This window comes from Hyperolius riggenbachi, chromosome 1 (assembly GCF_040937935.1).
Source record: "Hyperolius riggenbachi isolate aHypRig1 chromosome 1, aHypRig1.pri, whole genome shotgun sequence".
Classification (NCBI taxonomy): Eukaryota; Metazoa; Chordata; class Amphibia; order Anura; family Hyperoliidae; genus Hyperolius; species Hyperolius riggenbachi.
Genome location: NC_090646.1, coordinates 94084884 through 94109166, shown reverse-complemented (window position 1 = coordinate 94109166; position 24283 = coordinate 94084884). Strand labels below are relative to the sequence as shown.

The 24283-nt window shown below is 45.0% G+C and overlaps 1 protein-coding gene across 1 annotated transcript in view; it reads left to right on the top strand.

The window, feature by feature from the left end:
* Positions 1-24283, top strand: part of TBC1D14 (TBC1 domain family member 14) — a 184426-nt gene that overhangs the window by 24034 nt on the left and 136109 nt on the right. Inside the window, exons 2-3 of the mRNA XM_068277011.1 lie at positions 1422-1566; positions 11711-12416. Coding sequence (XP_068133112.1) covers positions 1521-1566; positions 11711-12416 — 752 coding nt within the window. The 5' untranslated portion in view covers positions 1422-1520. The remainder of the gene's footprint in view (positions 1-1421; positions 1567-11710; positions 12417-24283) is intronic.

Sequence of the window (24283 nt, the reverse complement as noted above, 5' to 3'; positions counted from 1 at the left end):
CACATATTTTAAAATGTATTATCCTAAGAGCCATACTATATGTTTCAGACTGGGATAGTGCGCAGCAGAGGGCTCACGTCCCCGTTGCTATGGTGATGTGTATACATCTTCAGCTTCTCTTGAGTTTCAGCAACATCAGCAATTTTATTCACTTTGTGGGATGAGATCCCCACACTTTGGCCTAACAGGTTGCCTCTCAAGTGACAGGCAGCCTACTGGGCCAATCAAAGTGCGGGAATCTCGTCCTACAAAGTCACTGGACCTGACAGGTTCCAGAGTGGGACAATTGGAGCAGCTGTTCGTTTTGAGGTAGCGCGAGTAAGTTATTAGTGCACGCTATAGCAGTAGTGTGCCTTCTTTGAAAATGTTACTTGCGCTGCCACACTAAACTGTGCTGCTTGAGCAGTGTAGCTTAGTGAATCAACCCCTACTGATCTGTATGTGAGCCAGATGTAGCCATCAAAAGAGCCACATCTGGCTCCCGAGCCATAGGTTCCCTACCCCTGCTTTAAGAGGTACTGTAGTGAAAATAACATTATGAATAAAATTGCAAATTTTTTTTTACAATATTCATTTGTAAACATTGTTTGCTCAATGTAAAATCTTCCCTCTCCCGGATTTACATTCTGAAATTTACCAGGAAGGGGGGGTTGGGCATCAGTCACAAAGCAGATTGAGAAACATCCGGCACTGCATAGAAAAATTGCACATTTATTGTGGACTTGTGCTCAAAAATATCTTAGAATGCATACAGCAAACAATTCAACATAAAGAACAATACAGTCCTACCATAGGTGCTTGGATGGCAGTGGGTGCTGGGTGTGATACGGGCAGCCTGACGGCCGTTTCGCACAGCGGTGCTTCTTCTAAGGCTCAACCAGTGGCCATCCAAGCCTTAGAAGAAGCACCGCCGTGCGAAACGGCTGTCAGGCTGCCCGTATCACACCCAGCACCCACTGCCATCCAAGCACCTATGGTAGGACTGTATTGTTCTTTATGTTGAATTGTTTGCTGTATGCATTCTAAGATATTTTTGAGCACAAGTCCACAATAAATGTGCAATTTTTCTATGCAGTGCCGGATGTTTCTCAATCTGCTTTGTGACTATGATATACTGCAGCAATATGCCATCCTGAGCACGCATATGACACGTAGGTGCCTTCTGAGTCATTCCCAATACATCTAAAAGGGCAACTTCTCCAAGTAGTGCCGACTGTGTACTTTTATTCCTTTTCTACGTGGTTCATATTGGGGTTGGGCATCAGCCTTGGCTATATGTCACTGGTAGGGGCAGGGCTACATTCAATATACAGCAATGTATATTGTCACTACAATGCCTCTTTACCGTTTTCTAGTCATCCTTTATTTTGTGTTTGCCTTTAGTGAGTTAACTTTTTTGTGCTGTTGTTTCCTCCTTGTAGACTTCTTTGACGTTGTAACGAAATGGCTTAACCCGCCATGCATGAGCCTTTGTCCCGCTGGGCCACACTTCCCTTCACACTCAGCACGTCTGGCAGGCAATGTCACAGCATGAGCTGCAGAGGAATGGAGGTCATCACTGCCAAGGTAATGCCAGCTTATTGCCTCTCCAGTTCACCTGCGGGGCGCCTGGGGAATAGCCGTGTCTACAGTGTGCAGAAGTGAAAATAAAACCCGCCGCACACATGACCTGGCAGCCTGCCTGGTGATGTGTAGCAACTCATGAAGCTGTGTGTCCAGGAAGCTGGTCCGAGCTGCTTCCTGAGCTGCTTGTGCAAGGTCACCGGCTCCCTGCTTCTCGCTTCCCCTTTTTTTTAGGACACTTTTGTGCTCATTTATCACATTGCATAATAATGCTTACTGCCAAGTGCAATCCATGCTGCGAACCTCCTCAAACTGTCTTCAAAGAGGAACTGTGGTAAAAATAACATAATGAATAAAATTGCTTATATTTTACAATAATATTTATAGATTATTTACTGCAGTGCTATTCTTGCATAATAAAGTTGCCTATTTTGCTGTGACAACCCCCCGCCCCATTTGTTAGTGACTGTGCAGCTGAAATAGGCCAAAGTGCTCTGCAGGCCCCACCACATCCACTCATATGATTTCCTCCCCCCCCCCCCCCCCCCCCCCCCCATGTAATGCTGCTCCTAAACTTACCTAAAATGAAAGTACCAGTAGTTTTCTGGACAAGCCTCACTGATTTATACTGCTAATGTGCTGTGAGTGGTTGCTTATTCTGACAGCATTTTCCACCCTTGTGCAACCTCAGCCTATCTCTGTACATATGCAGGGCTGAGCTGGAGGAGAGTAATCTGACACATGAAACCTCAGTGTTATGGCTGGGGATACACGGTACGTTTCTGTACCGTGTATCGACCAGCTGATCCGGCCAGCTGATAATATTCAGCTGGCCCAATCAAGCCGCTCGACTCCCGCCCCGCTCGACCCCGCCGGCAGACAATGGCAGGGAATCGAGCGCTGATAAGGAATCGCCGGCGGGGACGAGCAGCAATCGATCCGCGCGGATGAGCGGGAACGCGGCTGGGGTCGATCCGGCGGCTAATCGGCCACCGGATCGACCCGTGTATTCCCAGCATAATACTTGTATCTGTTACGGCCAGAACCCGAAGTGTGGGCACTTCGCGTTCTTGCCGGCCAATGTGCGAAGTGGCCGCAGCGGAGCGGCCAATGTCAGAAATGTAATTACTACACTAAGCTACAATGTATTTTATGGCCGTCTCGCTGCGGCCAAATGTATAACAACTTGCTTAATTTCATTAAATATAGCCGGCGGCAATGTAATAGATGAAGCCGCCGGCTTTCGCACTGCCTCCTCCTCCCCCCCCCCCCCCCCCCCCCCCCCCCCCCCCGCCCCTCTCCCTGCCTCCTATACGATAAGGAGCAGCCGGCGGGGTCACGCGTGTCCCCGATAGTCGTTCGTCGTGGCAGGGGAAGCAGAGCACCCGCTCTACAAGAACCGCAGGATACCCCTGCCGCGACGAACGACTCTCGGGACGCGTGTCCCCGCCGGCTGCTCCGTATCGTATAGGAGGCAGGGAGAGGAGAGAGGCGGAGGGGGGAGGAAAGGCGGAGGAGGAGGTGCGAAAGCCGGCGGCTTCATCTATTACATTGCCGCCGGCTATATTTAATGAAATTAAGCAAGTTGTTATACATTTGGCCGCAGCGAGACGGCCATAAAATACATTGTAGCTTAGTGTAGTAATTACATTTCTGACATTGGCCGCTCCGCTGCGGCCTACCTCGCACATTGGCCGGCCAGAACGCGAAGTGCCCACACTTCGGGTTCTGGCCGTAACTTATCCATGAACTCAACCTTACAGGACAGACTATGGAGGGTGTAGAGATGACCTACAGCACTTAAACCAATTGCAGTCAAAGTGACTAGGTTGCTACAATTGCACTTGCAAGGGTGTGTGTGTGTGTGTGTGTGTGTGTGTGGGGGGGGGGGGGGGGGTGGAATTATTGTTAGGCAGAAAATGAACAGTTGGTTGTTGAAGGTTAGTTGTCTGATACGGTAAAAATAAGTAAGCGTAAGCATCAGACAGTGGCCTCATTACGATGCTTAGACAACTGGGTCACGGTATCTCCACAACTACAGGTCTCGGGGTTTGGAGATGGAACATGGTGATCCACTTAGCGGATCGCTCAAGTCCGGTCTTATCAGCCGAACGACAGACTGTACACACGCCCAATGTGACGTCCAAACGATGGGGTCGTTTGCACAAATCCGACGTGTGTACGCACCTTTAGTGTATGGGCACCTTGAGACAAGGATAATAATCTGCTCCAGTTTTGTTTGCTCTGGTCTTGAGAAAACCGGCAGCATAATGCTAGGTACACACCATACAATTTACCTGCCAGATCGAATACTTACAACATGTCCGATCTGAATTTCGATTGATCTGCTTGATTTTCCGATCGTTTTGTCAACCAATTTTGGTTCAGTTCTATTAAAAATCAATAAAAAAAATTTAAACGCTCTGAAAAAAAACAAAAGTCAAACGAAATTCAGATCGGACATGTTGGAAATAATCAATCTGGCAGGTAAATTTGCCAGTAAATTGTATGGTGTGTACCTAGCATTACACACTGCACCATACTCTGTGGTAGTTGGATCATGCCTGTGAGTGTTTTATTCATTGTATTGTGAAGTATGGGGGCAGCCTGGGAATGGGATGCTGTGGAGTTCTGTGTGTGGAACTCTCAGAAGCAGCAGCAGGCAGATGAGTGTGAGGAGCACCTGTGGTGATCTGCATGTGGGGACATGTTGGAGCGTGGTTGCTGTAGTGACCTGGCACAGCCGAAGGAGAGCAGAGTCTGGCCCCAGGCCTCCGGCCTTCCACAGTTAACACTCTGCTTCCTTCCAGGTGTTTACACTGGCGCCTCAGCATGACATTTATATTACTGTGATGTTTGTCTGCAGGCCGGCGGAAAAGCTAAAAACAAACACAACTAATTTGTGTTAAGAGGAAGATATACACTATTTATAGACAGGCTGAGTAAAAAAAAAAAATCTAAAGCTGGCCATACACTTATAGATTTCCACCCAATGTTCCAAAACGATATATTGATTCGATTCAGAAAGGAATCTAGAAGGAATCAATTCCTACCACACACTGCACATCAATTTCCAATAGATTCCAGCAGAGAATCTCAATCTACTGAAAATCAAACTGCAGATTTGCCCTGTTCAACGCAGTGCAAAGCTATAGGCTGTTGATCTGGCGATGTTCTTGCCTTGTCCCAAATTGTTTCAAATTTTCCACCCTGTCCAATCGATATTTTCGATCAATTTTTTTTTCGATCGAAATCGATCTGACATTTTGGGGAATCGATTTCCCACAGATGAATTGAATGGGAAAATTGATAGCAACACAAGAAGAAAAAAACACAGCATGCAGAGTTTTTTTTTTTTTTTTTTTTTTTTTTTTCCTCATTAAAAACTGGAATCCTATCAAAATCGGGATTGCATGTTGTGTAAAAGAGACCTGAAAAGGGGGGAATAAGGGCCTGTTTCCACTACACTCAGATTGGATGCAGAAAACCAATGAATGCCTATGGGAAAATCTGCATCAGAAAAATTGCATATAGTGGAAACTGACCCATAGGCATTCATTAGTCAATTTTTCTGCATCCATTCTGCGTGTAGTGGAAACAGGCCCTAAGGGCCCGTTCAGATCAGAAATGCGGATGGCCATGCGTGCGGAACGCGTGCGGACCGCAACGCGTACGAACGCATGGCCATCCGCGTTTGTGTGCGTTGCGTGGCTGATCCCATCACTGAAAAGTGAATGGGATAGCCACGCGTTTTTGCAAAATCTGCGTGCAGCATGCGTTCCCGGACCGCACAGGTCCGGAACGCATGCAGTGTGAACATCAGACATTGCACTCTATGCAATGTCTGATGTCGTGCGTTTTGGCCACCTGCACGCGTTTCCAAAACGCGGCTGGAAACGCGTGCAGTGTGAACGGGCCCTAAGGGCTCTTTTCCACTATGAAATTATCGCAATCGCATTTCAATTTCCACCATGCGATTGCGATTGAGCTACTATACTCATTATAGTCCAGCTCAATCGCATACAAAACGCGGCAGGACGACGATTGCGCTTTGACCAAAATTGCATCGCAATCGGATCGCACTAATGGAAATTGCTGCTGCAGTTTCCATTAGTTTAATGTACCTTGCGATTTGCGATCAGAAGCAAATCACAAATCGCAGGCTAGTGGAAAAAGGCCCTAAAGGTTTAAGTCCAAAGTTCTTGTGGTGCCACTTTAAAGAAAATGTGTGCTATAAATTGGCTAAAGCTATGTAGAAGTATATATTTTTTTTTTTGGGTGGCCTGTAGTCTTTATAATTTGTTTTAAAGAAAGTCTGTGTCCTGATGAAAAAAAAATGCAAAAGTTTGTTACTTACCTTAGAGGGAAGCTTCTGGATGATTCAGAGGCTTCCTGATCTTCCTCTATCCCACTGCTGCTCATCCACACCCTTTACTTCTTCCCATCTGTGCTCTCCTCCATGTTGGAACACGACCGCACTGCGTAAGCGAAATGGTGGGCCATCCTTGTGCCTGCGCAGTGCTGCTGTGCTTGTAGGGGATTGAGAAGCTCGGCCATGAGAGCATATCTGACAAACTCTTGTGAAATCTCTTCAGAGGGTCTCAGAACTGGAGCAGTAGGGACCATCAAGGGGATTCCCTCAGCACCTGAGGGAAAGTATCTATCTTCTGCATTTTTTTTATTTTTATTTTTACAGGTACACTTTTTAACCAGATGGTTTGAAGATAAAACTGGTTGTCATGGACAACCAGCATAAATATACTGTCACAGGTTCCTGGGATATACGTTTATATACCAGTATTTTTTTAGAAGAGCTATACAAAGGATTTGAACAAACACATATTTACAATATTCCTTTATAAATTATCTAGTCAGTGTTTGCCCATTGTAAAATCTCTCCTCTCTCGATATACATTATGAAATGTATCACAGGCAGCAGCATCTTTCGCACTGACAGGTGATCTCTGCAGAATGTTCATTTGTTGAGTTTGAAAGCCAGTAGAAAAGTTCTGTGGTCTACCAGAATGCTCTGGGTGGGTGGGTGGGGAGGAGGCGGGATTCTGCATAATAAACAGTTTAGGCTACGCCCTCACTGGGAGGCTACATGGCAATATACACCAATTTACAGCTATAGGAAGTGTTTCTGATGCTGAAAGCCAGACAATTCCAGTAAAAGTGGGTATTCTGAATAATGTACTGCATTCCACTACTGTATATGCCGTTACAGTTCATCTTTCAGTAATATATTCCTGCATTTGGATGAGACCTGTCTGAGCTCAGAACACTTTGCTTTGAGCAGTCGTTGATTCGCTTCTTTAATTTGTAATGATATGAGTGTTGCCATGCCAACATTGCCTTCAGTCTTGTTTCTAAATTTTGTTTAAATCCTAATGGACAGAGTCAAGGAGACATGCATAAATATTTCAGTTTTTTTTTTATTCATTGGCTTGATGCACAACATGAAGGTTAGTCACCATGTGCCATAATAGGGAAAGCAGCCACATGCCTGATCACTGCTTGTGTACAAGGGAACACTCCGCAAACTATCCTATTATTCCTATCCATACTCCTGACAGCAGTGTGTTTGTGTCTGTAGAGCAGCACTGTACGTGTGTCACACATCTACTATGTCAGTGCTGTCCATCTTCATGGGCAGGGGGTGTGTCTAGCACCTGATTTTTCGTCTGGAGGGGGCAGAACATCAATGTCCTGGCTTTGGAGGGGCGAAGCTAAGCAGAAACAAAAGGTGGGCCTGCCAGAGGAAGGGACCTGACAAAAAAAAAATAATACGGGCAAATGAGCACCAGTTGGTCAACCCTGTTCTAGGTTAAAGGTACACACCTCAGCATTACCAGTTTTCATAATTGATTTTAAACCCCATAGTTCTTTCTTATCCTCTTCATTAATCTATTGCAACCCCCTGTTCATCGGATCTACAGATAAGGTTCTGCGCCCCTTACAGCTAGTACAGAATGCTGCAGCCAGACTCCTAGCCAATGCCCCCCGCAGCTCACACATCACCCCAGTACTGCAAACTCTTCACTGGTTGCCAGTAAAATGGAGAATCAATTTTAAGATCTGCCTTGCTGACATTCAAGGCTCCACACCACATGGGACCCAAATACATAGCGGATCTGTTGGAACTTTATGCCCCTCCACGCACCCTCCGCTCTGCCAACAAGATGAAGCTGGTTATTCCCAGGATACACTTAACATTTGGTGCTCGGGCCTTTTCCTACGCAGCCCCTACTCTATGGAACTCACTTCCACAATCAGTACGAGAGGCTCCTTCTCTGGACAGCTTTAAAAAAAGGGCTAAAAACTCACCTCTTTTCCCTGGCCTTTGAGACTGCATAATGCAGGGTCACAGCGCTTTGAGTCACCAGGGAGAAAAGCGCTATATAAATATTGTTATTGTTGTTATAGTAAAGGTGAGTAGGAGACTGCTTCATACCTCAAACCACATTCACATTTGCAGCCATTCCAGAAATATGTTTGTTAAAAAAAAAATGTTACCCAGTACACATTTAAAATTCAAAAACGATCTCATATAAGTTGCCCAGTCTCCAGTTCCTACTGGTTTCGGCCTTGCGCCGTCATCAGGGAACATGTTTCTGAGACTGTGGGGTTACTGCAGATGCCGATCTGAGTACCAAGCGCTGTGGATTTGTATGCATTTTCTTTCTTGGAACCGATTGTGGATGTGGTTGATCCTGAGCAGCTGGTGGAACATACACATGAGATAAAGATTGGATCAGCGCCTGTATATACAAAAAAAATTGTGCAATATGCCCACATTAACCTCCTTAGCGGTAACCCCGTGCTGGACACGGGGTAAGCCGCCGGAGGGTGCCGCTCAGGCCCTGCTGGGCCGATTTTCATAATTTTTTTTTGCTGGACGCAGCTAGCACTTTGCTAGCTGTGCCAGCACTCTGATCGCCAGCACTCTGATCGCCGCCGGCCCCCGCCCGATCGCCGCTATCCGATGCGGCGCGCGCCCCCCCCCCAGACCCCGTGCGCTGCCTGGCCAATCAGTGCCAGGCAGCGCCGAGGGGTTGTTCGGGACTCCCAATGACGTCCCGACGTCGCTGATGTCGGTGACGTCATCCCGCCCCGTCGCCATGGCGACGAGGGAAGCCCTCCAGGAAATCCCGTTCTTTGAACGGGATTTCCTGATCGCCTATCGCCGGAGGCGATCGGCGGGGCTGGGGGGATGCCGCTGGGCTATCATGTAGCGAGCCCTGGGCTCGCTACATGATTTAAAAAAAAAATTTAAAAAAAATGCTGCGCTGCCCCCTGGCGGAATTTTTCATACCGCCAGGGGGGTTAATGGGAGCGTGTCCATGGAGCTAAAGAAGGTTCCGGGCAGCAGCGGTGGGAATGTGGAAGATCTGGGAGTCCTCTGGAGCAGGGATGTGGAACTCCATTCCTCAAGGTCCATGGTCCACACACATTCTTGGCACAGCCCAAATGAATTGATGGGACTGAATCAGGAAAGGTGTGGTCCATCAAGTAGAACATATTTCTCCATTTATTTGCCCATCCTAAACACTGGCAATGATATGGCCCTCAAGAACTGGAGGTCAACACCTGCGCTCTGGAGTATCCAGAAGCTTCTCATTACTTAGAGGAGCTGTCAGCCATACTATCTCAGGGGGAAAAAAACAAATCTATAAGTAGATAAATACTTGCTAAACTTACATAACATATGTATTGCATTGTCCATGTTATGATTCCTGTGAATTTTATAAAGGAAAATTAGAGAATCCTATTCTACACAGTTTCCATATTTACTGTGGCTATTTTGAAGCCAGTCGTGATGTAATATCCGCCCTTAGTCTCCTCTGCCTGATTTGCCCGCCCTTCACTATAGAAAGTGCACAGAGGTGTGGGAGGGGAAAACAGGAGGGTAAGAGGCTTCAGCCAATCAGGTTGCATTAGTTCAGTCTGAGGGGAAGTGGAGAAGCAAAAAAAAAGACAACCCAGCATGCCCTGCAACTTCTCTTTTGTGTACCAGATTTTCTGTGTACCAAATAAGTCATGCGAACTGGGGAATGATAATTTATCATCAGGAAAAGGAATAGTGATTTTAACTTTTGGATTGCCTGATTAGCATCCTTATTACTTGTTTATCAGACAAAAATAAAGAATTGATTTTATGCCCGACCTTTACTCTTTAAAGGACATCCAAGGTGAAAATAAACTGATGAAAAAAACTATTTATTTATTGTATTTATAAAGCTCCAACATATTACACAGCGCTGGACATTAGTTAAGGTTACAGACAATATTTAGGGGTGACATACAGGAATACAAGAAAAACCAGATCACGCAGCACGGTATGAGTACAAGGTAATGCTTAGTCAGTCACTGGATGGGAGCATAGAGATTAGGCAAGTTGAGTTCACTCAAATGCATAGCATGGGTTCACAGTAATGGAGGTGCATGATCAGGTAGGACACAAAAGGAGGAGTACCCTGCCTAAAGGCTTTATCTAGAAGGAGAGGTAGGGACACGAAAGGTAGGGGACCAGAGTTCAGAGCTCAAATCTATGAATTATTTACCCTTTTTTAAAATCTTTTTTTCTGCTCTGAGGTCAGAAGTGAAAGTGTTTTATGGCTGTAATTACTTATCAGTGAGGGCTATGCTATAGTCTGACCCAGAACAGACCCATGCGGAAACTGTCACTTGCATACCTGATGTTTAACTTTTTCAGGCAGAGAAAGCAAAAAAGGAGCACCGCCTACTTATTTGTGTGCTTGGCACTGTACATACACACGTCTATCTCACCATGTCACATGTCACTTCAGTTGTCCTTTAAATATTAGATTTCCCAGCAAGTTCATGGTGAACTAAAACTCTTAGGCGTGTGTAAGGGGCTAAAGAGGACCAAAAAGCATCCTTACTAAAACGCTATGCAAAACTGATTATTTGCCTTCTTAAAGAGAGTCTGAAGCGAGAATAAATCTCGCTTCAGACCTCATAGATAGCAGGGGCATGTGTGCCCCTGCTTAACCGCCGCTATCCCGCGGCTTAACGGGGGTCCCTTCACCCCCAAATCCCCTCGTTTCAGCGGGGGAGCGCTTCCTGGTTGGGGCAGGGCTAACCGCCGCAGCCCTGCCCCACGCGCGTCTGTCAGCGCGTATCTCCGCCTCTCCCCCGCCCCTCTCAGTCTTCCTTCACTGAGAGGGGCGGGGGAGAGGCGGCGATGCGCCGCTGATAGACGCGACTGGAGGCAGGGCTGCAGCCGTTAGCCCTGCCTCCAGGAGCGACCAAGTCTGCGACCAAGTGTCGCAGTGGGGGGTTTGGGGGTGAAGGGACCCCCGTTTAGCGGCGCTATAGCGGCGGTTTAGCAGGGGAGCTCTGAAGCGAAATTTATTCGCGCTTCAGAGTCTCTTTAAAACAACGTATTATTCAGGTTAGAGTGAGCATATGCGGTCTCCCACAATGCATCACTGCTGAATATGCAAACCATCCCTTTGTTGTCCCTGAAAGCTAACCACACCCCCAGAACCTGACACATCATTGCATTCCAGCAGTTCTGCAGGTATGTTTAATTTTCAGGGACAGCAAAGGGATGATTTGCATATTCATCAGTGATGCACTGTGGGGCACCTCATGTACTTACTCCAACCTAAATAATCCCAACTATCTTCTGTTTTAAGAAGGCACATTTCTGTTTTGCATTACTTAAGTATCTGTTTAAACTTTTTCTTGTCACAGGTTTGCTTTAAGAACTGTTTTGTATCAGGTCTGAAGAAGATGCATGTCGTCTCAGAATCTTGTTCTTTCAATGGGTAGGGGTAGCCAGTAAACGTTACTCCCAGCTGTTAAGCCCAATCTACACGATACGATTCTGTGTACGATTCGATTACGATTTGATTTACGATCCAATTAAATCCGCCATGTCCGATCGGGATTCGATTTGTCATTGCAAAACAATGGCAAATCGAATTGAATCGGATCTAATCCAGATCGGACATGTCTGATTTAATCGGATTGTTAATAGAATCGTAATCGAATCATACAAAGAATCGTATTGTGTAGATGGGGCTTAATACAACAAGCTGTTGATGATGTTTTCACTATTTTTAACCTGTTTGTTAGAATTGGTGTTGAATCGTTTTCTTCTCATTCCGTTTCTCAGCCCCTGCATGGTCTAACATGAGCAAGGAGTTACCAATGCACATCAGCAACCTGGGCTTTGTCGAGGTCCATGACATTCATTCTGACAGTGATATTCATAACTTTGAGAATTGGAACCGCAGGAATTCTCAGCCTTTACTGTTGCCAGAGTTTGGCAGTGAACATTTTACTGCAGTCATTGAAAGTAACAGCGTCACATCTGTGGACTCTGGAATCCCAACTCTCGAGATCTCTAACCCGGAGCCTGTCCATTGTGCGGTCAGGCAGAACTGTGTGAATGGGGCTGCTGGAGATGAGCGAGCCTTTCAGAGCTCCAGGACTATTCCCAGTGGTGGGAGTGTTACTCCGTCTCTAAGGAACTCTGAGAGTGACCACGTTATCTGGAAGTCTTCCACCTTTCCCCGGTCAGGATATGACTCTGCGAAGCTCTACAGTCCAACCTCTCTGAACAGGAGCGATGACATCTCCGACTGCAGTGTCTCCAGCCTCAGCACAGACTTTTCCACCACACTGTCCGTCAGCAACGACGACATTGGGGACTTCCTAGTGACGAGCAACTCAAGCGCGATAGTCAACTTGGAAAATGATGAGGCACAGTTTTCAGATGTGACTTTGAACTCTTCAAAGGAAAGCGGTGATCCTGGATCTAAGGAAGCAGAGGACCGCAAGATAAAAATATTGGGACCAATCAGCAACTTCTTTAACAGGTAAGCTTACTTATAGTAAAATTGGAGTCTGGACAGGCCTATTTTTTGAAAAAAGAATAGGTTGGTGGAGGGCGTGGGTTTAGTCACATGACACATGACTCCAGTGCTGAGCAAATAATGCTCATATGACTGGCCAGGGAAACATGGCCACATTTCCTTCTGATTTTAACAGCAGAGTGACAAGAAATGGCTCCTTCAAACCTTGTGTTTTTTTTTTTTGTTGTTTTTTGTAAACCAGCACTGCAGGGAAGGGATGGTAGGGCACCTACTCGCCCTGGGAAGTGGAAGCCTTTGTATCCTAATGAAGCTTCCCCCTTCCTCCTGTGCAGCACCAATCTTGTGTTTGATCTGTAGAGTGGACTCAATCGGGCTCGGCTATTTCCGCCGGAGGCCCGAGGGGGAAGCTGGTACTGCGCCTGTGCTGGATCTCAGAGGTCAATATCACCACAAGCTCCAGGTGCTACACTGCCTGCAATTTTCAGGGAGTGTCAGCGTTGGATCAAGGCTGCACAGGACTATGAGTGAAGCTTCATTAGGATCCAGACGCTTCCCCCTCCCAAGGTAAGTACCCCATAGGTGCACTTTTTTCCTTACAGGTTTTCTTTAGGGGTTGATTGATTTGACTGGTTGGATGTTCTTACAGTCCAGGGACTCTCAGAAGTCCTCTCCAGCAACGCAATTACATTAAATGTATGATTGTTACTGGAAGATGCCAATAATTTCTCATGTATTTGAAGTATGTGCTAAATACAGGTTTGCTTTAAAGCAGAACGAACGTGAGTATGTTGCAAACTAGCACAGCAAACACACCCTTTGTTCAGTGTTAAAGTGGACCTGAACTTGCACAGACACAACAGAAATGCACCCTGTATGTAGTCTGTATAATTTCCCCTCATTTGTGTCTAATCACTAGTTGTAATGTGATCCCTGTGTCACATGACTGCCTATGGCAGAGATGACAGATAAGGCCATTTGAAAGTACAGGCTGTAAACAATATGTCTGCTTCCATGAATCAGGAAGTAGAAACTGTGCAGATTTATTTTAGGATTTGTATCAGCTGTAACAAAGAAATGTTTTTGTTTAAAGGTTATTTTGCTGTTGTGTATCTTTTAGAGCAGAGAGGAGGTTCTGAGCTCAGGTCCACTTTAAAGCCTATATCTCTTTCTTGTGTGCAGTGTAACAAATACAAATAACATCTACATTGCGCTTTTCTACTGGCGGACTCTGCAGACCACATAACGGGAACAGGGAGCCTCAGTCTTGATGAGTCACGGTGGTTTCTTTACAAGCTGACATTTTCTTATCTCATAGTAATTGTAGCAACATACTGGTAGGCAGGAAGTGACGCTGGCTTGTCACTCCTCACAGTGACATTTATACAGCTGAGGCAGCCTAGAGGGATGCTGTAATGTGAGTGCGTTAGATGACATCACTAGAGGAAGAATAAATGTAATGTGACTGGCTGGTATGAACCGCACCTCATTCTCTTTGTTATACAGCCTCAGCATAGTCTGCAGTGCTTTACCTAGCATATTAAACCTGAACTTTACCTCCATTGTTTTCTATTTTTATAAGCTGGAATTTGAACACTTACACAGGGGTGTGTGAATGTGTATGCATGGGTGTGAGGAAAAAAAAGTGTGTGTGTGTGTGTGTGTGTGTGTGTGTGTGTGTGTGTGTGTGTGTGTATATATACAGTGGTTTGCAAAAGTATTCGGCCCCCTTGAAGTTTTCCACATTTTGTCATATTACTGGCACAAACATGAATCAGTTTTATTGGAATTCCACGTGAAAGACCAATACAAAGTGGTGTACATGTGAGAAGTGGAATGAAAATCATACATGATTCCAAACATTTTTTACAAATCAATAACTGCAAAGTGGGGTGTGCGTAATTATTCAGCCCCCTTTGGTCTGAGTACAGTCAGTTGCCCATAGACATTGCCTGATGAGTGCTAATGACTAAATAGAGTGCACCTGTGTGTAATCTAATGTCCGTACAAATACAGCTGCTTTGTTAAGGCCTCAGAGGTTGTCTAAGAGAATATTGGGAGCAACAACACCATAAAGTCCAAAGAACACACCAGACAGGTCAGGGATAAAGTTATTGAGAAATTTAAAGCAGGCTTAGGCTACAAAAAGATTTCCAAAACCTTGAACATCCAACAGAGCACTGTTCAAGCGATCATTCAGAAATAGGAGTATGGCACAACTGTAAACCTACCAAGACAAGGCCGTCCACCTAAACTCACAGGCCGAACAAGGAGAGCGCTGATCAGAAATGCAGTCAAGAGGCCCATGGTGACTCTGGACGAGCTGCAGAGATCTACAGCTCAGGTGGGGGAATCTGTCCATAGGACAACTATTAGTCATGCACTGTACAATGTTGGCCTTTATGAGAGAGTGGCAAGAAGAAAGCTATTGTTAACAGAAAAGCATAAGAAGTCCCGGTTGCAGTTTGCCACAAGCCATGTGGGGGACACAGCAAACCTGTGGAAAAAGGTGCTCTGCTCAGATGAGACCAAAATGGAACTTTTGGCCAAAATGCAAAACGCTATGTGTGGCGGGAAACTAACACTGCACATCACTCAGAACACACGACGTTGATGACGTCATTCCGGTCGTCGCTATGGTGACGGGGGAAGCCCTGACGGAGATCCCGTTCAGAACGGGATCTCCTGACAGCCATCATCTCCGGCGGCGATCGGAAGGGTGGGTGGGATTACGCTGGGAGGGGGGTATCATATAGCTAGCGTTAGGCTAGCTACATGATTGGAAAAAAAAGTTAAGTTTAAAAAACTATGCGCAGCCGTGCCGCTGCGCATTATCAGAATGCCAGGGAGGTTAAAACAAAACATATCCATGTGTTAGAATGGCCCAGTCAAAGTCCAGATCTAAATCCAATCGAGAATCTGTGGCAAGGTGTGAAAAGTGCTTTTTTTCACAAACACTGTCCATCTAATCTGACTGAGCTGAAGCGGTTTTGCAAAGAAGAATGGGCAAGGATTTCAGTCTCTAGATGTGCAAAGCTGGTAGAGTCATACCCTAAAAGACTGGCAGCTGTAATTGCAGCAAAAGGTGGTTCCATAAAGTATTGATTTAGGGGGCTGAATAATTATGCACACCCCACTTTGCAGTTATTTTTATTTAAAAAAAATTTGGAATCATGTATGATTTTCGTTCCACTTCTCACATGTACACCACTTTGTGTTGGTCTTTCACGTGGAATTCCAATAAAATTGATTCATGTTTGTGGCAGTAATGTGACAAAATGTGGAAAACTTCAAGGGGGCCGAATACTTTTGCAAAGCACTGTAGGTATATAATCTATTGGTTTTCTCTGCCATGCCAGGTATTCTTTCTGTGTAATTTAACTGCAGAATGCTGGTAACTGCTTGCACAGCAGCATCAACATGACACCTACCTACTCCTAACACTAACCTTTCCTACTTGTACCTAACACCAAGTTTCAGATGATGTGGGGTTTGGCTACATAATACATAATCCAGTTACTTACCCCTTCTAATGGTCAATAATGCATTTAGATAATTTCCAATAGATTTAATTCTGAAATCTATTGGAAATCTGTTCCTAGTGTGTGGCACACATCAGATAGATTTCTGTCAGATTCAACTTGACAGGCATCTGACAGAAATCTATCTGATGGTCGAATCTTCTGCAAATCTATAAGTGTATGACCATCTTTATGTTGGGGTCAGTAGATAAGATAGCTGGTCAGTCTGATCAAAGTGATCCAGTCGGTTGGAAAAATTGGTGTGTGTGCGTGCTTAACGTTACAGCAATATGTTTAAGCCAAGGCTTCTCAGGCCAAGTGCTTATACCTCTTTCCCTGCACCTTTCCCTGCAAGGAAAAATGCACATGCACAGCGTTTCTTAGCTTTCACAAGCCCACAACACACCATTACTAGACACACGTCGCTAGATACAGTCTGTAAACCCCATGAGTAATTTGTAACTAATAACAGATGGGCGGCACCTCTTGCCAGCACCTATATTGCTGACGCACAAAGCTGCTGAATCTCCTTCTCTGCAATCCAGGAAGAGGTTTAGCTTGGTTTGTATGTATCTGTATATAGGCAGGTTGTCAGGCTCACTTCAAAGGAGGAAGACAAATGAGTTTTACAGCAGAAGCCAACAGCTCCTTTATAAAAGGGAACTTTACTGTTGATGATGATGATGATGATGATGATTATGATAATACAGTAATAACAACCTAGGCCTCTTTCACACCAAGACGTTGCGTTTTAGGGGACGTTAAAGGGGAACTGAAGAGAGAGGTATATGGAGGCTTCCATGTTTATTTCCTTTTAAGCAATACCAGTTGCCTGGCAGCCCTGCTGATCCTCTGCCTCTAATACTATTAACCATAGCCCCTGAACAAGCATGCAGCAGATCAGGTGTTTCAGACTTTAAAGTCAGATCTGACAAGACTAGCTGCATGCTTGTTTCTGGTGTTATTCAGATACTACTGCAGAGAAATAGACCAGCAGGGCTGCCAGGCAACTGGTATTGATTAGAAGGAAATATGGCAGCCTCCGTATACCTCTTACTTCAGTTCCCCTTTAACCTCCCTAGCGGTATGGACAGAAATGTCCCTTCAAAAAAACATGCTGTGAACAGTATAAACATGCATACACATCAATACTCTCCTGCACTGTATACTAGACCCTTGCTTGACACATTTTGGCAAGTTACAGGAAAAAAAAAGTTTTAAAAATAAATGTTATCACTGTTTGCACAGAAATCCTGGGGAAATTGAACGCTGGGTAGGTTAAGGTCCCATTATCTGCCCCTAACGTAACACATGGTGGTGTTGAAGTTGGACGTCAGTTTGAGCTGCGTTATGCGGCTCTTGGTGCCCGTTTACTATCCTGGGAAGTCCGGATCTTTTACGCCGATCAGCGTTAGGCCGTCTTGGGGCTGCTACCACGCCCGTCGGCGTGACGCGGTCGGCTAGAGGTTAACATAGGAATTGCGCTAGTTTTTTTCCATTTCCGCAATTCGATTTTTACAAAAGTGTGATCGCATTCAAACAGCTGCACCAACGGACAATATCCATAAACACACCCACTAACCATGTGAAAAAAAAAGAAAATGTATATATAGATACAGGTTCACAGGCTAAAAACTATTGGGGCCAGAACATCACACTATATGGGAGGGGTTTCACCACAATATCAGCCATATAGACCCACCTGATGATCTGTTTGAGAAAAGGAAAATGTCTCATGGGAATGGGGGTATCGGTTACTGACTGAGATACATTTCAATCCTCGGTTAAAAGACCGCTATCACAAAAAAAGTAGGCAGTTAAAATCTGACAGAACCGATAGGCTTTGGGCCAGTCCATCTCCTTATGGGGGATTCTCAGGATTTTCTTTGTTTTCAACAGCATTTCCTAAACAGCAGTTGCAAAGTCTAAGGGCTCGTTTACACTAGGTGCGGTGTCCTGAAACACATGCACGCCAGTGAAACAGTTTCCACTGCGTGCATGGTGTGCGGTGCGATCCGATAATCTGCAGCATGCTACAGATTTTCGCACGCCCACATCCGCCCGCAGCTGAGTCCCATCTCCTCAATACACTTTTTCGCATCTGAGATGCGGAAGTGATGCGGCCGGCGACGGAAGTGATGCGATGCGGCTGCGTAGCCACACTCGCATCACTTCACAAATGGAAACACGCCCTAACAAAATAGTGTGCAAGTGAATAGGGAGGCTGTCTGATATATTTCTATTTTGGCAATTATACTGCTGTTCAAGAAATGCTGTAGAAAACCCTGAGAATCCCCTATGAAGAGATGAACTAATCCTAAATCTGTTGGTTCAGTTAGATTTTGACTGCCTACTTTTCTCGCAGTAGTGGTCCTTTAAAGTTCCTCTTCAACTGTAAAAAGGGTTATGGAGGCTACCATATTTATTTTCTTTTAAACAATACCAGTTGCCTGGCAGTCCTCCTGATCCTCTGTCTCTAATACGATTAGCCATAGACCCTGAACAAGCATGCAGCAGATCAGGTGTGTCTGACATTGTCAGATCTGACAAGATTAGCTGCATGCTTGTTTCTGGTGTTATTCAGACACTGCTGCAGAAACATAGACCAGCAGGGCTGCTAGGCAACTGGTATTGTTTAAAAGGAAATACAAATGACAGTCTCCATATTCTTCTCACTTCAGTTGTCCTTTAAAAGTGGCTCTCTGGAATGCCTGTGGACAGTCCTGTTTTTTTCCTGAATGAGGGAATAGTCCTGCAGGGTATGTGCGGTTTGCAGCTCTGCCCTCTTTTATCACTCCTATAGGTAGTGTAGCTGTTGTGTGCGAGTCCAGACTGCCTCGTGCCTTGTAGTCTGACATCACTGCTGTCTGTAGGGCTCCAGTGTCCCTGGCTACGCCCACACTAATATTATTACTCCACCTGCTCTTCTGTGCTGTCTCCTCTACCTGCCTGCCCAGCAAACATGTAAATTATAAACGCACCAAAACCTGATCAGTGACATGAATCCATGTCCCCAGCCGTGGGCATTGTTCAGCCGCAAAATGCATAAACAATTCATTATTTGGCCTGATATCTGGTTTCCTGTTCTTCCTGCCACTGTCTGTGCATGTTTGCTAGGAGGAGAGACAGCAGGCCGGGAAGCACAGAAATATGGGAGATAGACTACAAAATGTCTGAATTGTTTTTAAAGGGGAAGGCTTACTAGCTTTTCAGCCTGATTGTTGGCTCAACAGGAAATTCTAGTTTTGTGAATAAAATAGTAGCATTAAAAATTCTCCTCAGTTCAGTCTGTAGCCAGCTAAATCTTCCCAAAACTGTCAGTAAGCTCAAATTGCTATTCTTTGCAGCCTTAGCAACAGTACTCATGTATTGTTTGGCGTACAGTTGCTATGGGCCTGCACAAAAATCCCCACCTTGCTGTAGGACTAATAGCTTGTTTTATATGCACATAAAAACAAACCAATGCATGCAGATCAGGTGCTCTGACTGAGGTCTAGCTGGACTGCCTGCATGCTTGTTTCAGGTGTGTAATTCAGACACTAGTGCAGCCAGAAAGATCAGCAGGGTTGCCAGGCAACTGGTATTGTTTAGAAGGAAATATGGCAGCCTCCATATACCTCACTTCAGGTTCTCTTTAAACCATGCAATTCCTATGACTTTTTTTTTCTTTTTATTATGAAAGACTGTTGCAATAGTGCTTGTGATTTCATTGTATGGCAGTCTGATGTGCTTTCCATAGATAAGTTACTGTATTGTCTGTTTGTATCCATAGAGGTCTTTGATAGGATAGAATATTTTTTCTGCCGTCATCAAACTTTTACCATTTTGTGTTTTCTGTCATGAGCTGTAGGGTAGAAAAACAGAAGTTTGCCTTCTTTAAAAAGATATTTGCAATTATTCATGTTCCTTTTTCGCCCCTTACATACTCCTGGGAGTTCTGGTTCACCATGAGCTTGCTGGGTACTCTCTAACTTTGGGTGTTTCAAGTCCTACCCCATAGCCACATTAATCCATGCCATACACTTATGAGGACCAACCAGTCCGACACAGTCGTGTTTGATTAGTGTGGCTCTGAACAATTAACAAGCTGATGCATCATTGTATTCCAGCGGTTCTGGAGGTGTGGCTAGCTTACAGGGACAACAAAAGGATAATTTACATATTCAGCAGTGATGCGTTGTGGGACACCTCATAGTCACTCCAGCCTGAGTAATCACAAATACCTTCTGTTTTAAGAAGGCAAACTTCTGTTTTGCATAATGTTTTTAGTAAGAGGCTTTTTGGTCTTTTTTTAGTCCCGTACCCACTCCTAGGAGTTCTGGTTCACCATGAGATTTCTGGGCAATCTGTCGAGCTGTAAGATGTGTATCTGTTGTCCAGTGACAATATATTTAGCGCAGTGTGCCCTGCAGAGGGTTAATAGACAGTATCTGTGAGTACCACGCCTGATGCGCTGTGTAACCAGCTCTGACTGATCCCAGAGGCACTTTCCTAACTCGTGTTTGTGTGTGAGATTGGCAGAGTTGTGAAATGTGTGGGTGGAAGTTTTACCTGTGTGCAGCCAGATGCTATCTTTAGCTGATCTAGAAATTGTTCTATTCTTGTGGGACACTTTCCTTGCCCAGCCTCCCCAGTATGTCAGTTCACCTGTTACCGTCACATAATAGTCTGCCATCTGCTTCACTGGTGTTCATTAATAACAGGTGTGTAGACTATACTTTCTGCAGGAAATGGTGGTGTGTCTGCACATGTGAGGTGCAGACACACGGAATTCCCTTGTTTTTATGTGGAATAGTGGATATACCGTATATGAATGCTATATAACTCACTTTATAAATAATATTCATATTAAACATTTTAATTTTTTTATTCTGATTTCATTCTGTTGCTGCAGCAATTTTAGTAATATTGTTTTAATTGTATTAACCCTGCCTGAAACCATGACCATAATATATAGTTTGGTATACATTACTCCCCAAGAATTCTCATCCCCCTTTTTTTTTTTTTTTTTTTTTTGGTTTCAGGCTCTGAGAATTTCAGCATCTCTGGAAAGCTAGGTTTGCTGTTCATTCACTATTCAGTCGTGCCCGACTCTTTGCAACTCCATGTTCCATAGCACACCAGGCCCCTCCTACTTCCTGTAGGTTTAAAGGTTGCCATAAACTTATAGATTTGCAGCAGATTCGACCATCAGATTTCTGTCAGATGCCTGTCAAGTCAAATCTGACAGGAATCTATCTGTGTTCCACACACTAGGAACAGATTTCCAATAGATTTCAGAATGAAATCTATTGGAAATCGATCTGAATGTATTATTGGACCATTAGATCCAATGCAACTCTATGCGCCATCGATCTGCTGCCAGCAGCAGATCGACCTAGCTTTTCCATCCTGTCAGATGAAATCGATCGAAACCGGGTGCAAATCGAACAATCAATAGATTTGATAGAATCGATTTCTGATCGATTGATCAATTCCATAGAATCGATCGATGGTGGAAATCGACCAGTGTGTGGGCCCTTTTACTCAATTCACTAACCAGTTTCTGGGTAGTTCATCTGCAGCTCCTGAAAGTGATCACCCACTGTAAAAGTCCTAGATCACTTCACAAATTCTGCTTTCTGTTGATTCTCAAGTCGCCTATTGAACATGTCATTGGTCCATTCGCTGCGCATAGGAGACTGAATTTCTATGGGGATGCTATGTTTGGAGCAACCACACTAATGGCCTTTTGTCTTAGAAAAGTGGTAGAGTAGGCTGCACACAATGGGGACTAGTGAGTTGTACAGGTAGCCCCTGACTTAAGAACTTTCACCTTACGAACGACATGCTGATACGAATGGCATGGATTCTGTGGGAACAAGTCAAAAAAATGTTTTTCAAATTGGACAGTTTTTGATAAAAATCCATTTTTAAAAATTTCAAGGAAAAAATGGCTTTTAAACTTGTGTAAGCAGGTACAGGGTCAGAGGTGACACAGAGGGGGGACATTGGAGGCACACGGGACAGAAATGTCAGTGTTCCGACTAAAAGAGGAGCTGTCAACAGGAATATCAAACGGCCGAAAACTAGCAAAATAACGTCGAATGACTCAATTCCTTGCAGAAATGTGATGGAGATTGAAGGTGTTTTGTGGTCAGGGCTGTGGCGTAGGTACTAAAATCATTCAACTCCGACTCAGTTTATGAAACCACTGACTCTGACTCCAGGTGCCCAAAATTGCTCCGACTCTACAGCCCTGTTTGTGGCAGTCACAGCAATTAAGCTGTGATGAAATTTGGGCGCCGATATGCCACCAATGTAATGTACTTGCTATAATGACAATGCTGGGGCATACTGTTAAATTTGGGCACAGCGCACCAGTTATGGGTGTGCGCCCTTTACAATATCTGCATTTAGGGGAAATTAAATGATAAATAGCGTATGCTTGCCTATCACTGGCTAAGACTGGGTATGTGGGGGGGGGGGGGGGGGGGGGGTGCCTTAAGGGTTAGATGGCAGGGTGGTATTAAGGGTTAGGTGGGGGGGGGATTGGGGTGAGTTAAGTTTAGTGTTAGGCATTAAGAGGGAGGGTTCTGTGTGGAAATAGATTAGGTTAAGACATGGTAAAATATTGGTAAATTTACCTATATCCTATTATAGTGGATAATAGAATATCCGTAAAATGATCAGTATACTGTTGCTGTTATTTTGCACCCATTTCGACATGCGGTTTGTTGTTCATCTGATCTCTTCCTGTGAATGCATATGAATTACTTCCTGGCCATGCTGTTGTGTGACTTTGTGAAGACACCATTACTCCTGTCGGATGGCAGATTATTTTTATACAGTCAGGTCCATAAATATTGGGACATCGACACAATTCTAACATTTTTTGCTCTGTACACAACCACAATGGATTTGAAATAAAATGAACATGTGCATTAACTGCAGACTGTCAGTTTTTCCCTTCAAAAACTTTTTGGTTGCTTTTGCAGTATGCTTTGGGTCATTGTCCGTCTGCACTGTGAAGCGCCGTCCGATAAGTTCTGAAGCATTTGGCTGAATATGAGCAGTTAATATTGCCTGAAATGCTTCTGAATTCATCCTGTTGCACCCAAATAGTTTATAGGGTGAACCAAGCTTAGTTGAAGGTTTTTTAGTTTTGTTTTTAGCAGTGATCCATGTTTTACACTTATGTAACCACTAGATGGCGCGTTTGCAGCAAAGTCTCAATGGCAAGGTAGAAATGACTAATGACCAAATAATAGTCTCTGTGGAGGCTGCACAGCAAACTTAGGCCTGCCAGCATTGATTTAGAGTCACCTGATGGCTCACCTGTTCTGTCCAACTTCACTAAAGGTGCCCATACACTCGTCAGATTGGCAGCAGATAGATAAGAAATGCATCTGATGATCTATCTGATGCGTTTTTAGAACATTTTTTACCAGGATAGAATTCCAATAGATTTCAGTTTGAAATCTATTGAAATTCAATCTGATGGCATTTTTTTGCCATCAGATTTCCATTAAGGCCAATGCAAACTGATAAGCAATCTCATCAGATCGACCTAAATTTTCCACCCTGCCAGTTTGATGGAAATCCATCGAAATCGATCGAAATCGGCCATCGATCGGTCGATTGGCCAACCGATTTGCAATCGATGGATCGATCGGGATCGATCGGTCGGCCCGAAAATCGGCTGAGTGTATGGGCTGCTTAACTCTCCTTTTTCACCCCGATCACTTCCGTGTGATATTCCCATAGAGCCATATTAACCTCCTTGCCGGTTATCCTAAGCTCAGCTCGGGGTAACCTGCGTAGGAGGATTTCTCAGGCCCCGCTGGGCCGATTTTTTTTTTTCAATTTTTTTTTCCCCTGCACGCAGCTAGCACTTTGCTAGCTGCGTGCAGTTTCTGATCGCCGCCGCCGATTCACCGCTACCCGCCGCGCCGCCCCCCCCCCCCCTCTCCAGACCCCTTGCGCAGCCTGGCTAATCAGTGCCAGGCAGCGCTGAGGGGTGGATCGGGATTCCCTCTGACGTCCCGACGTCCGTGACGTCATCCCGCCCGGTCGCCATGGCGACCGGGGAAGCCCAGCAGGAAATCCCGTTCTGAACGGGATTTCCTGCTTTACTCTGATCGCCTTCAGTGATAAGAGTGGATAGGGGGATGCCGCTTGTCAGCGGCTATCATGTAGCGAAAGTGAAAGTGTTGCGCTGCCCCTTTGCCGCCAGAATTGTAACGGCAAAGGGGTTAAACCCTGCCATGCACTGAGGAGGACCAAAAGTCTGAAACAGGCTGTCTGCTTGTGGTGTTGATGTGGCTCTGTAAAATGTAAATGTGGCTCTGCTACATATCAGCGGTTCTGGAT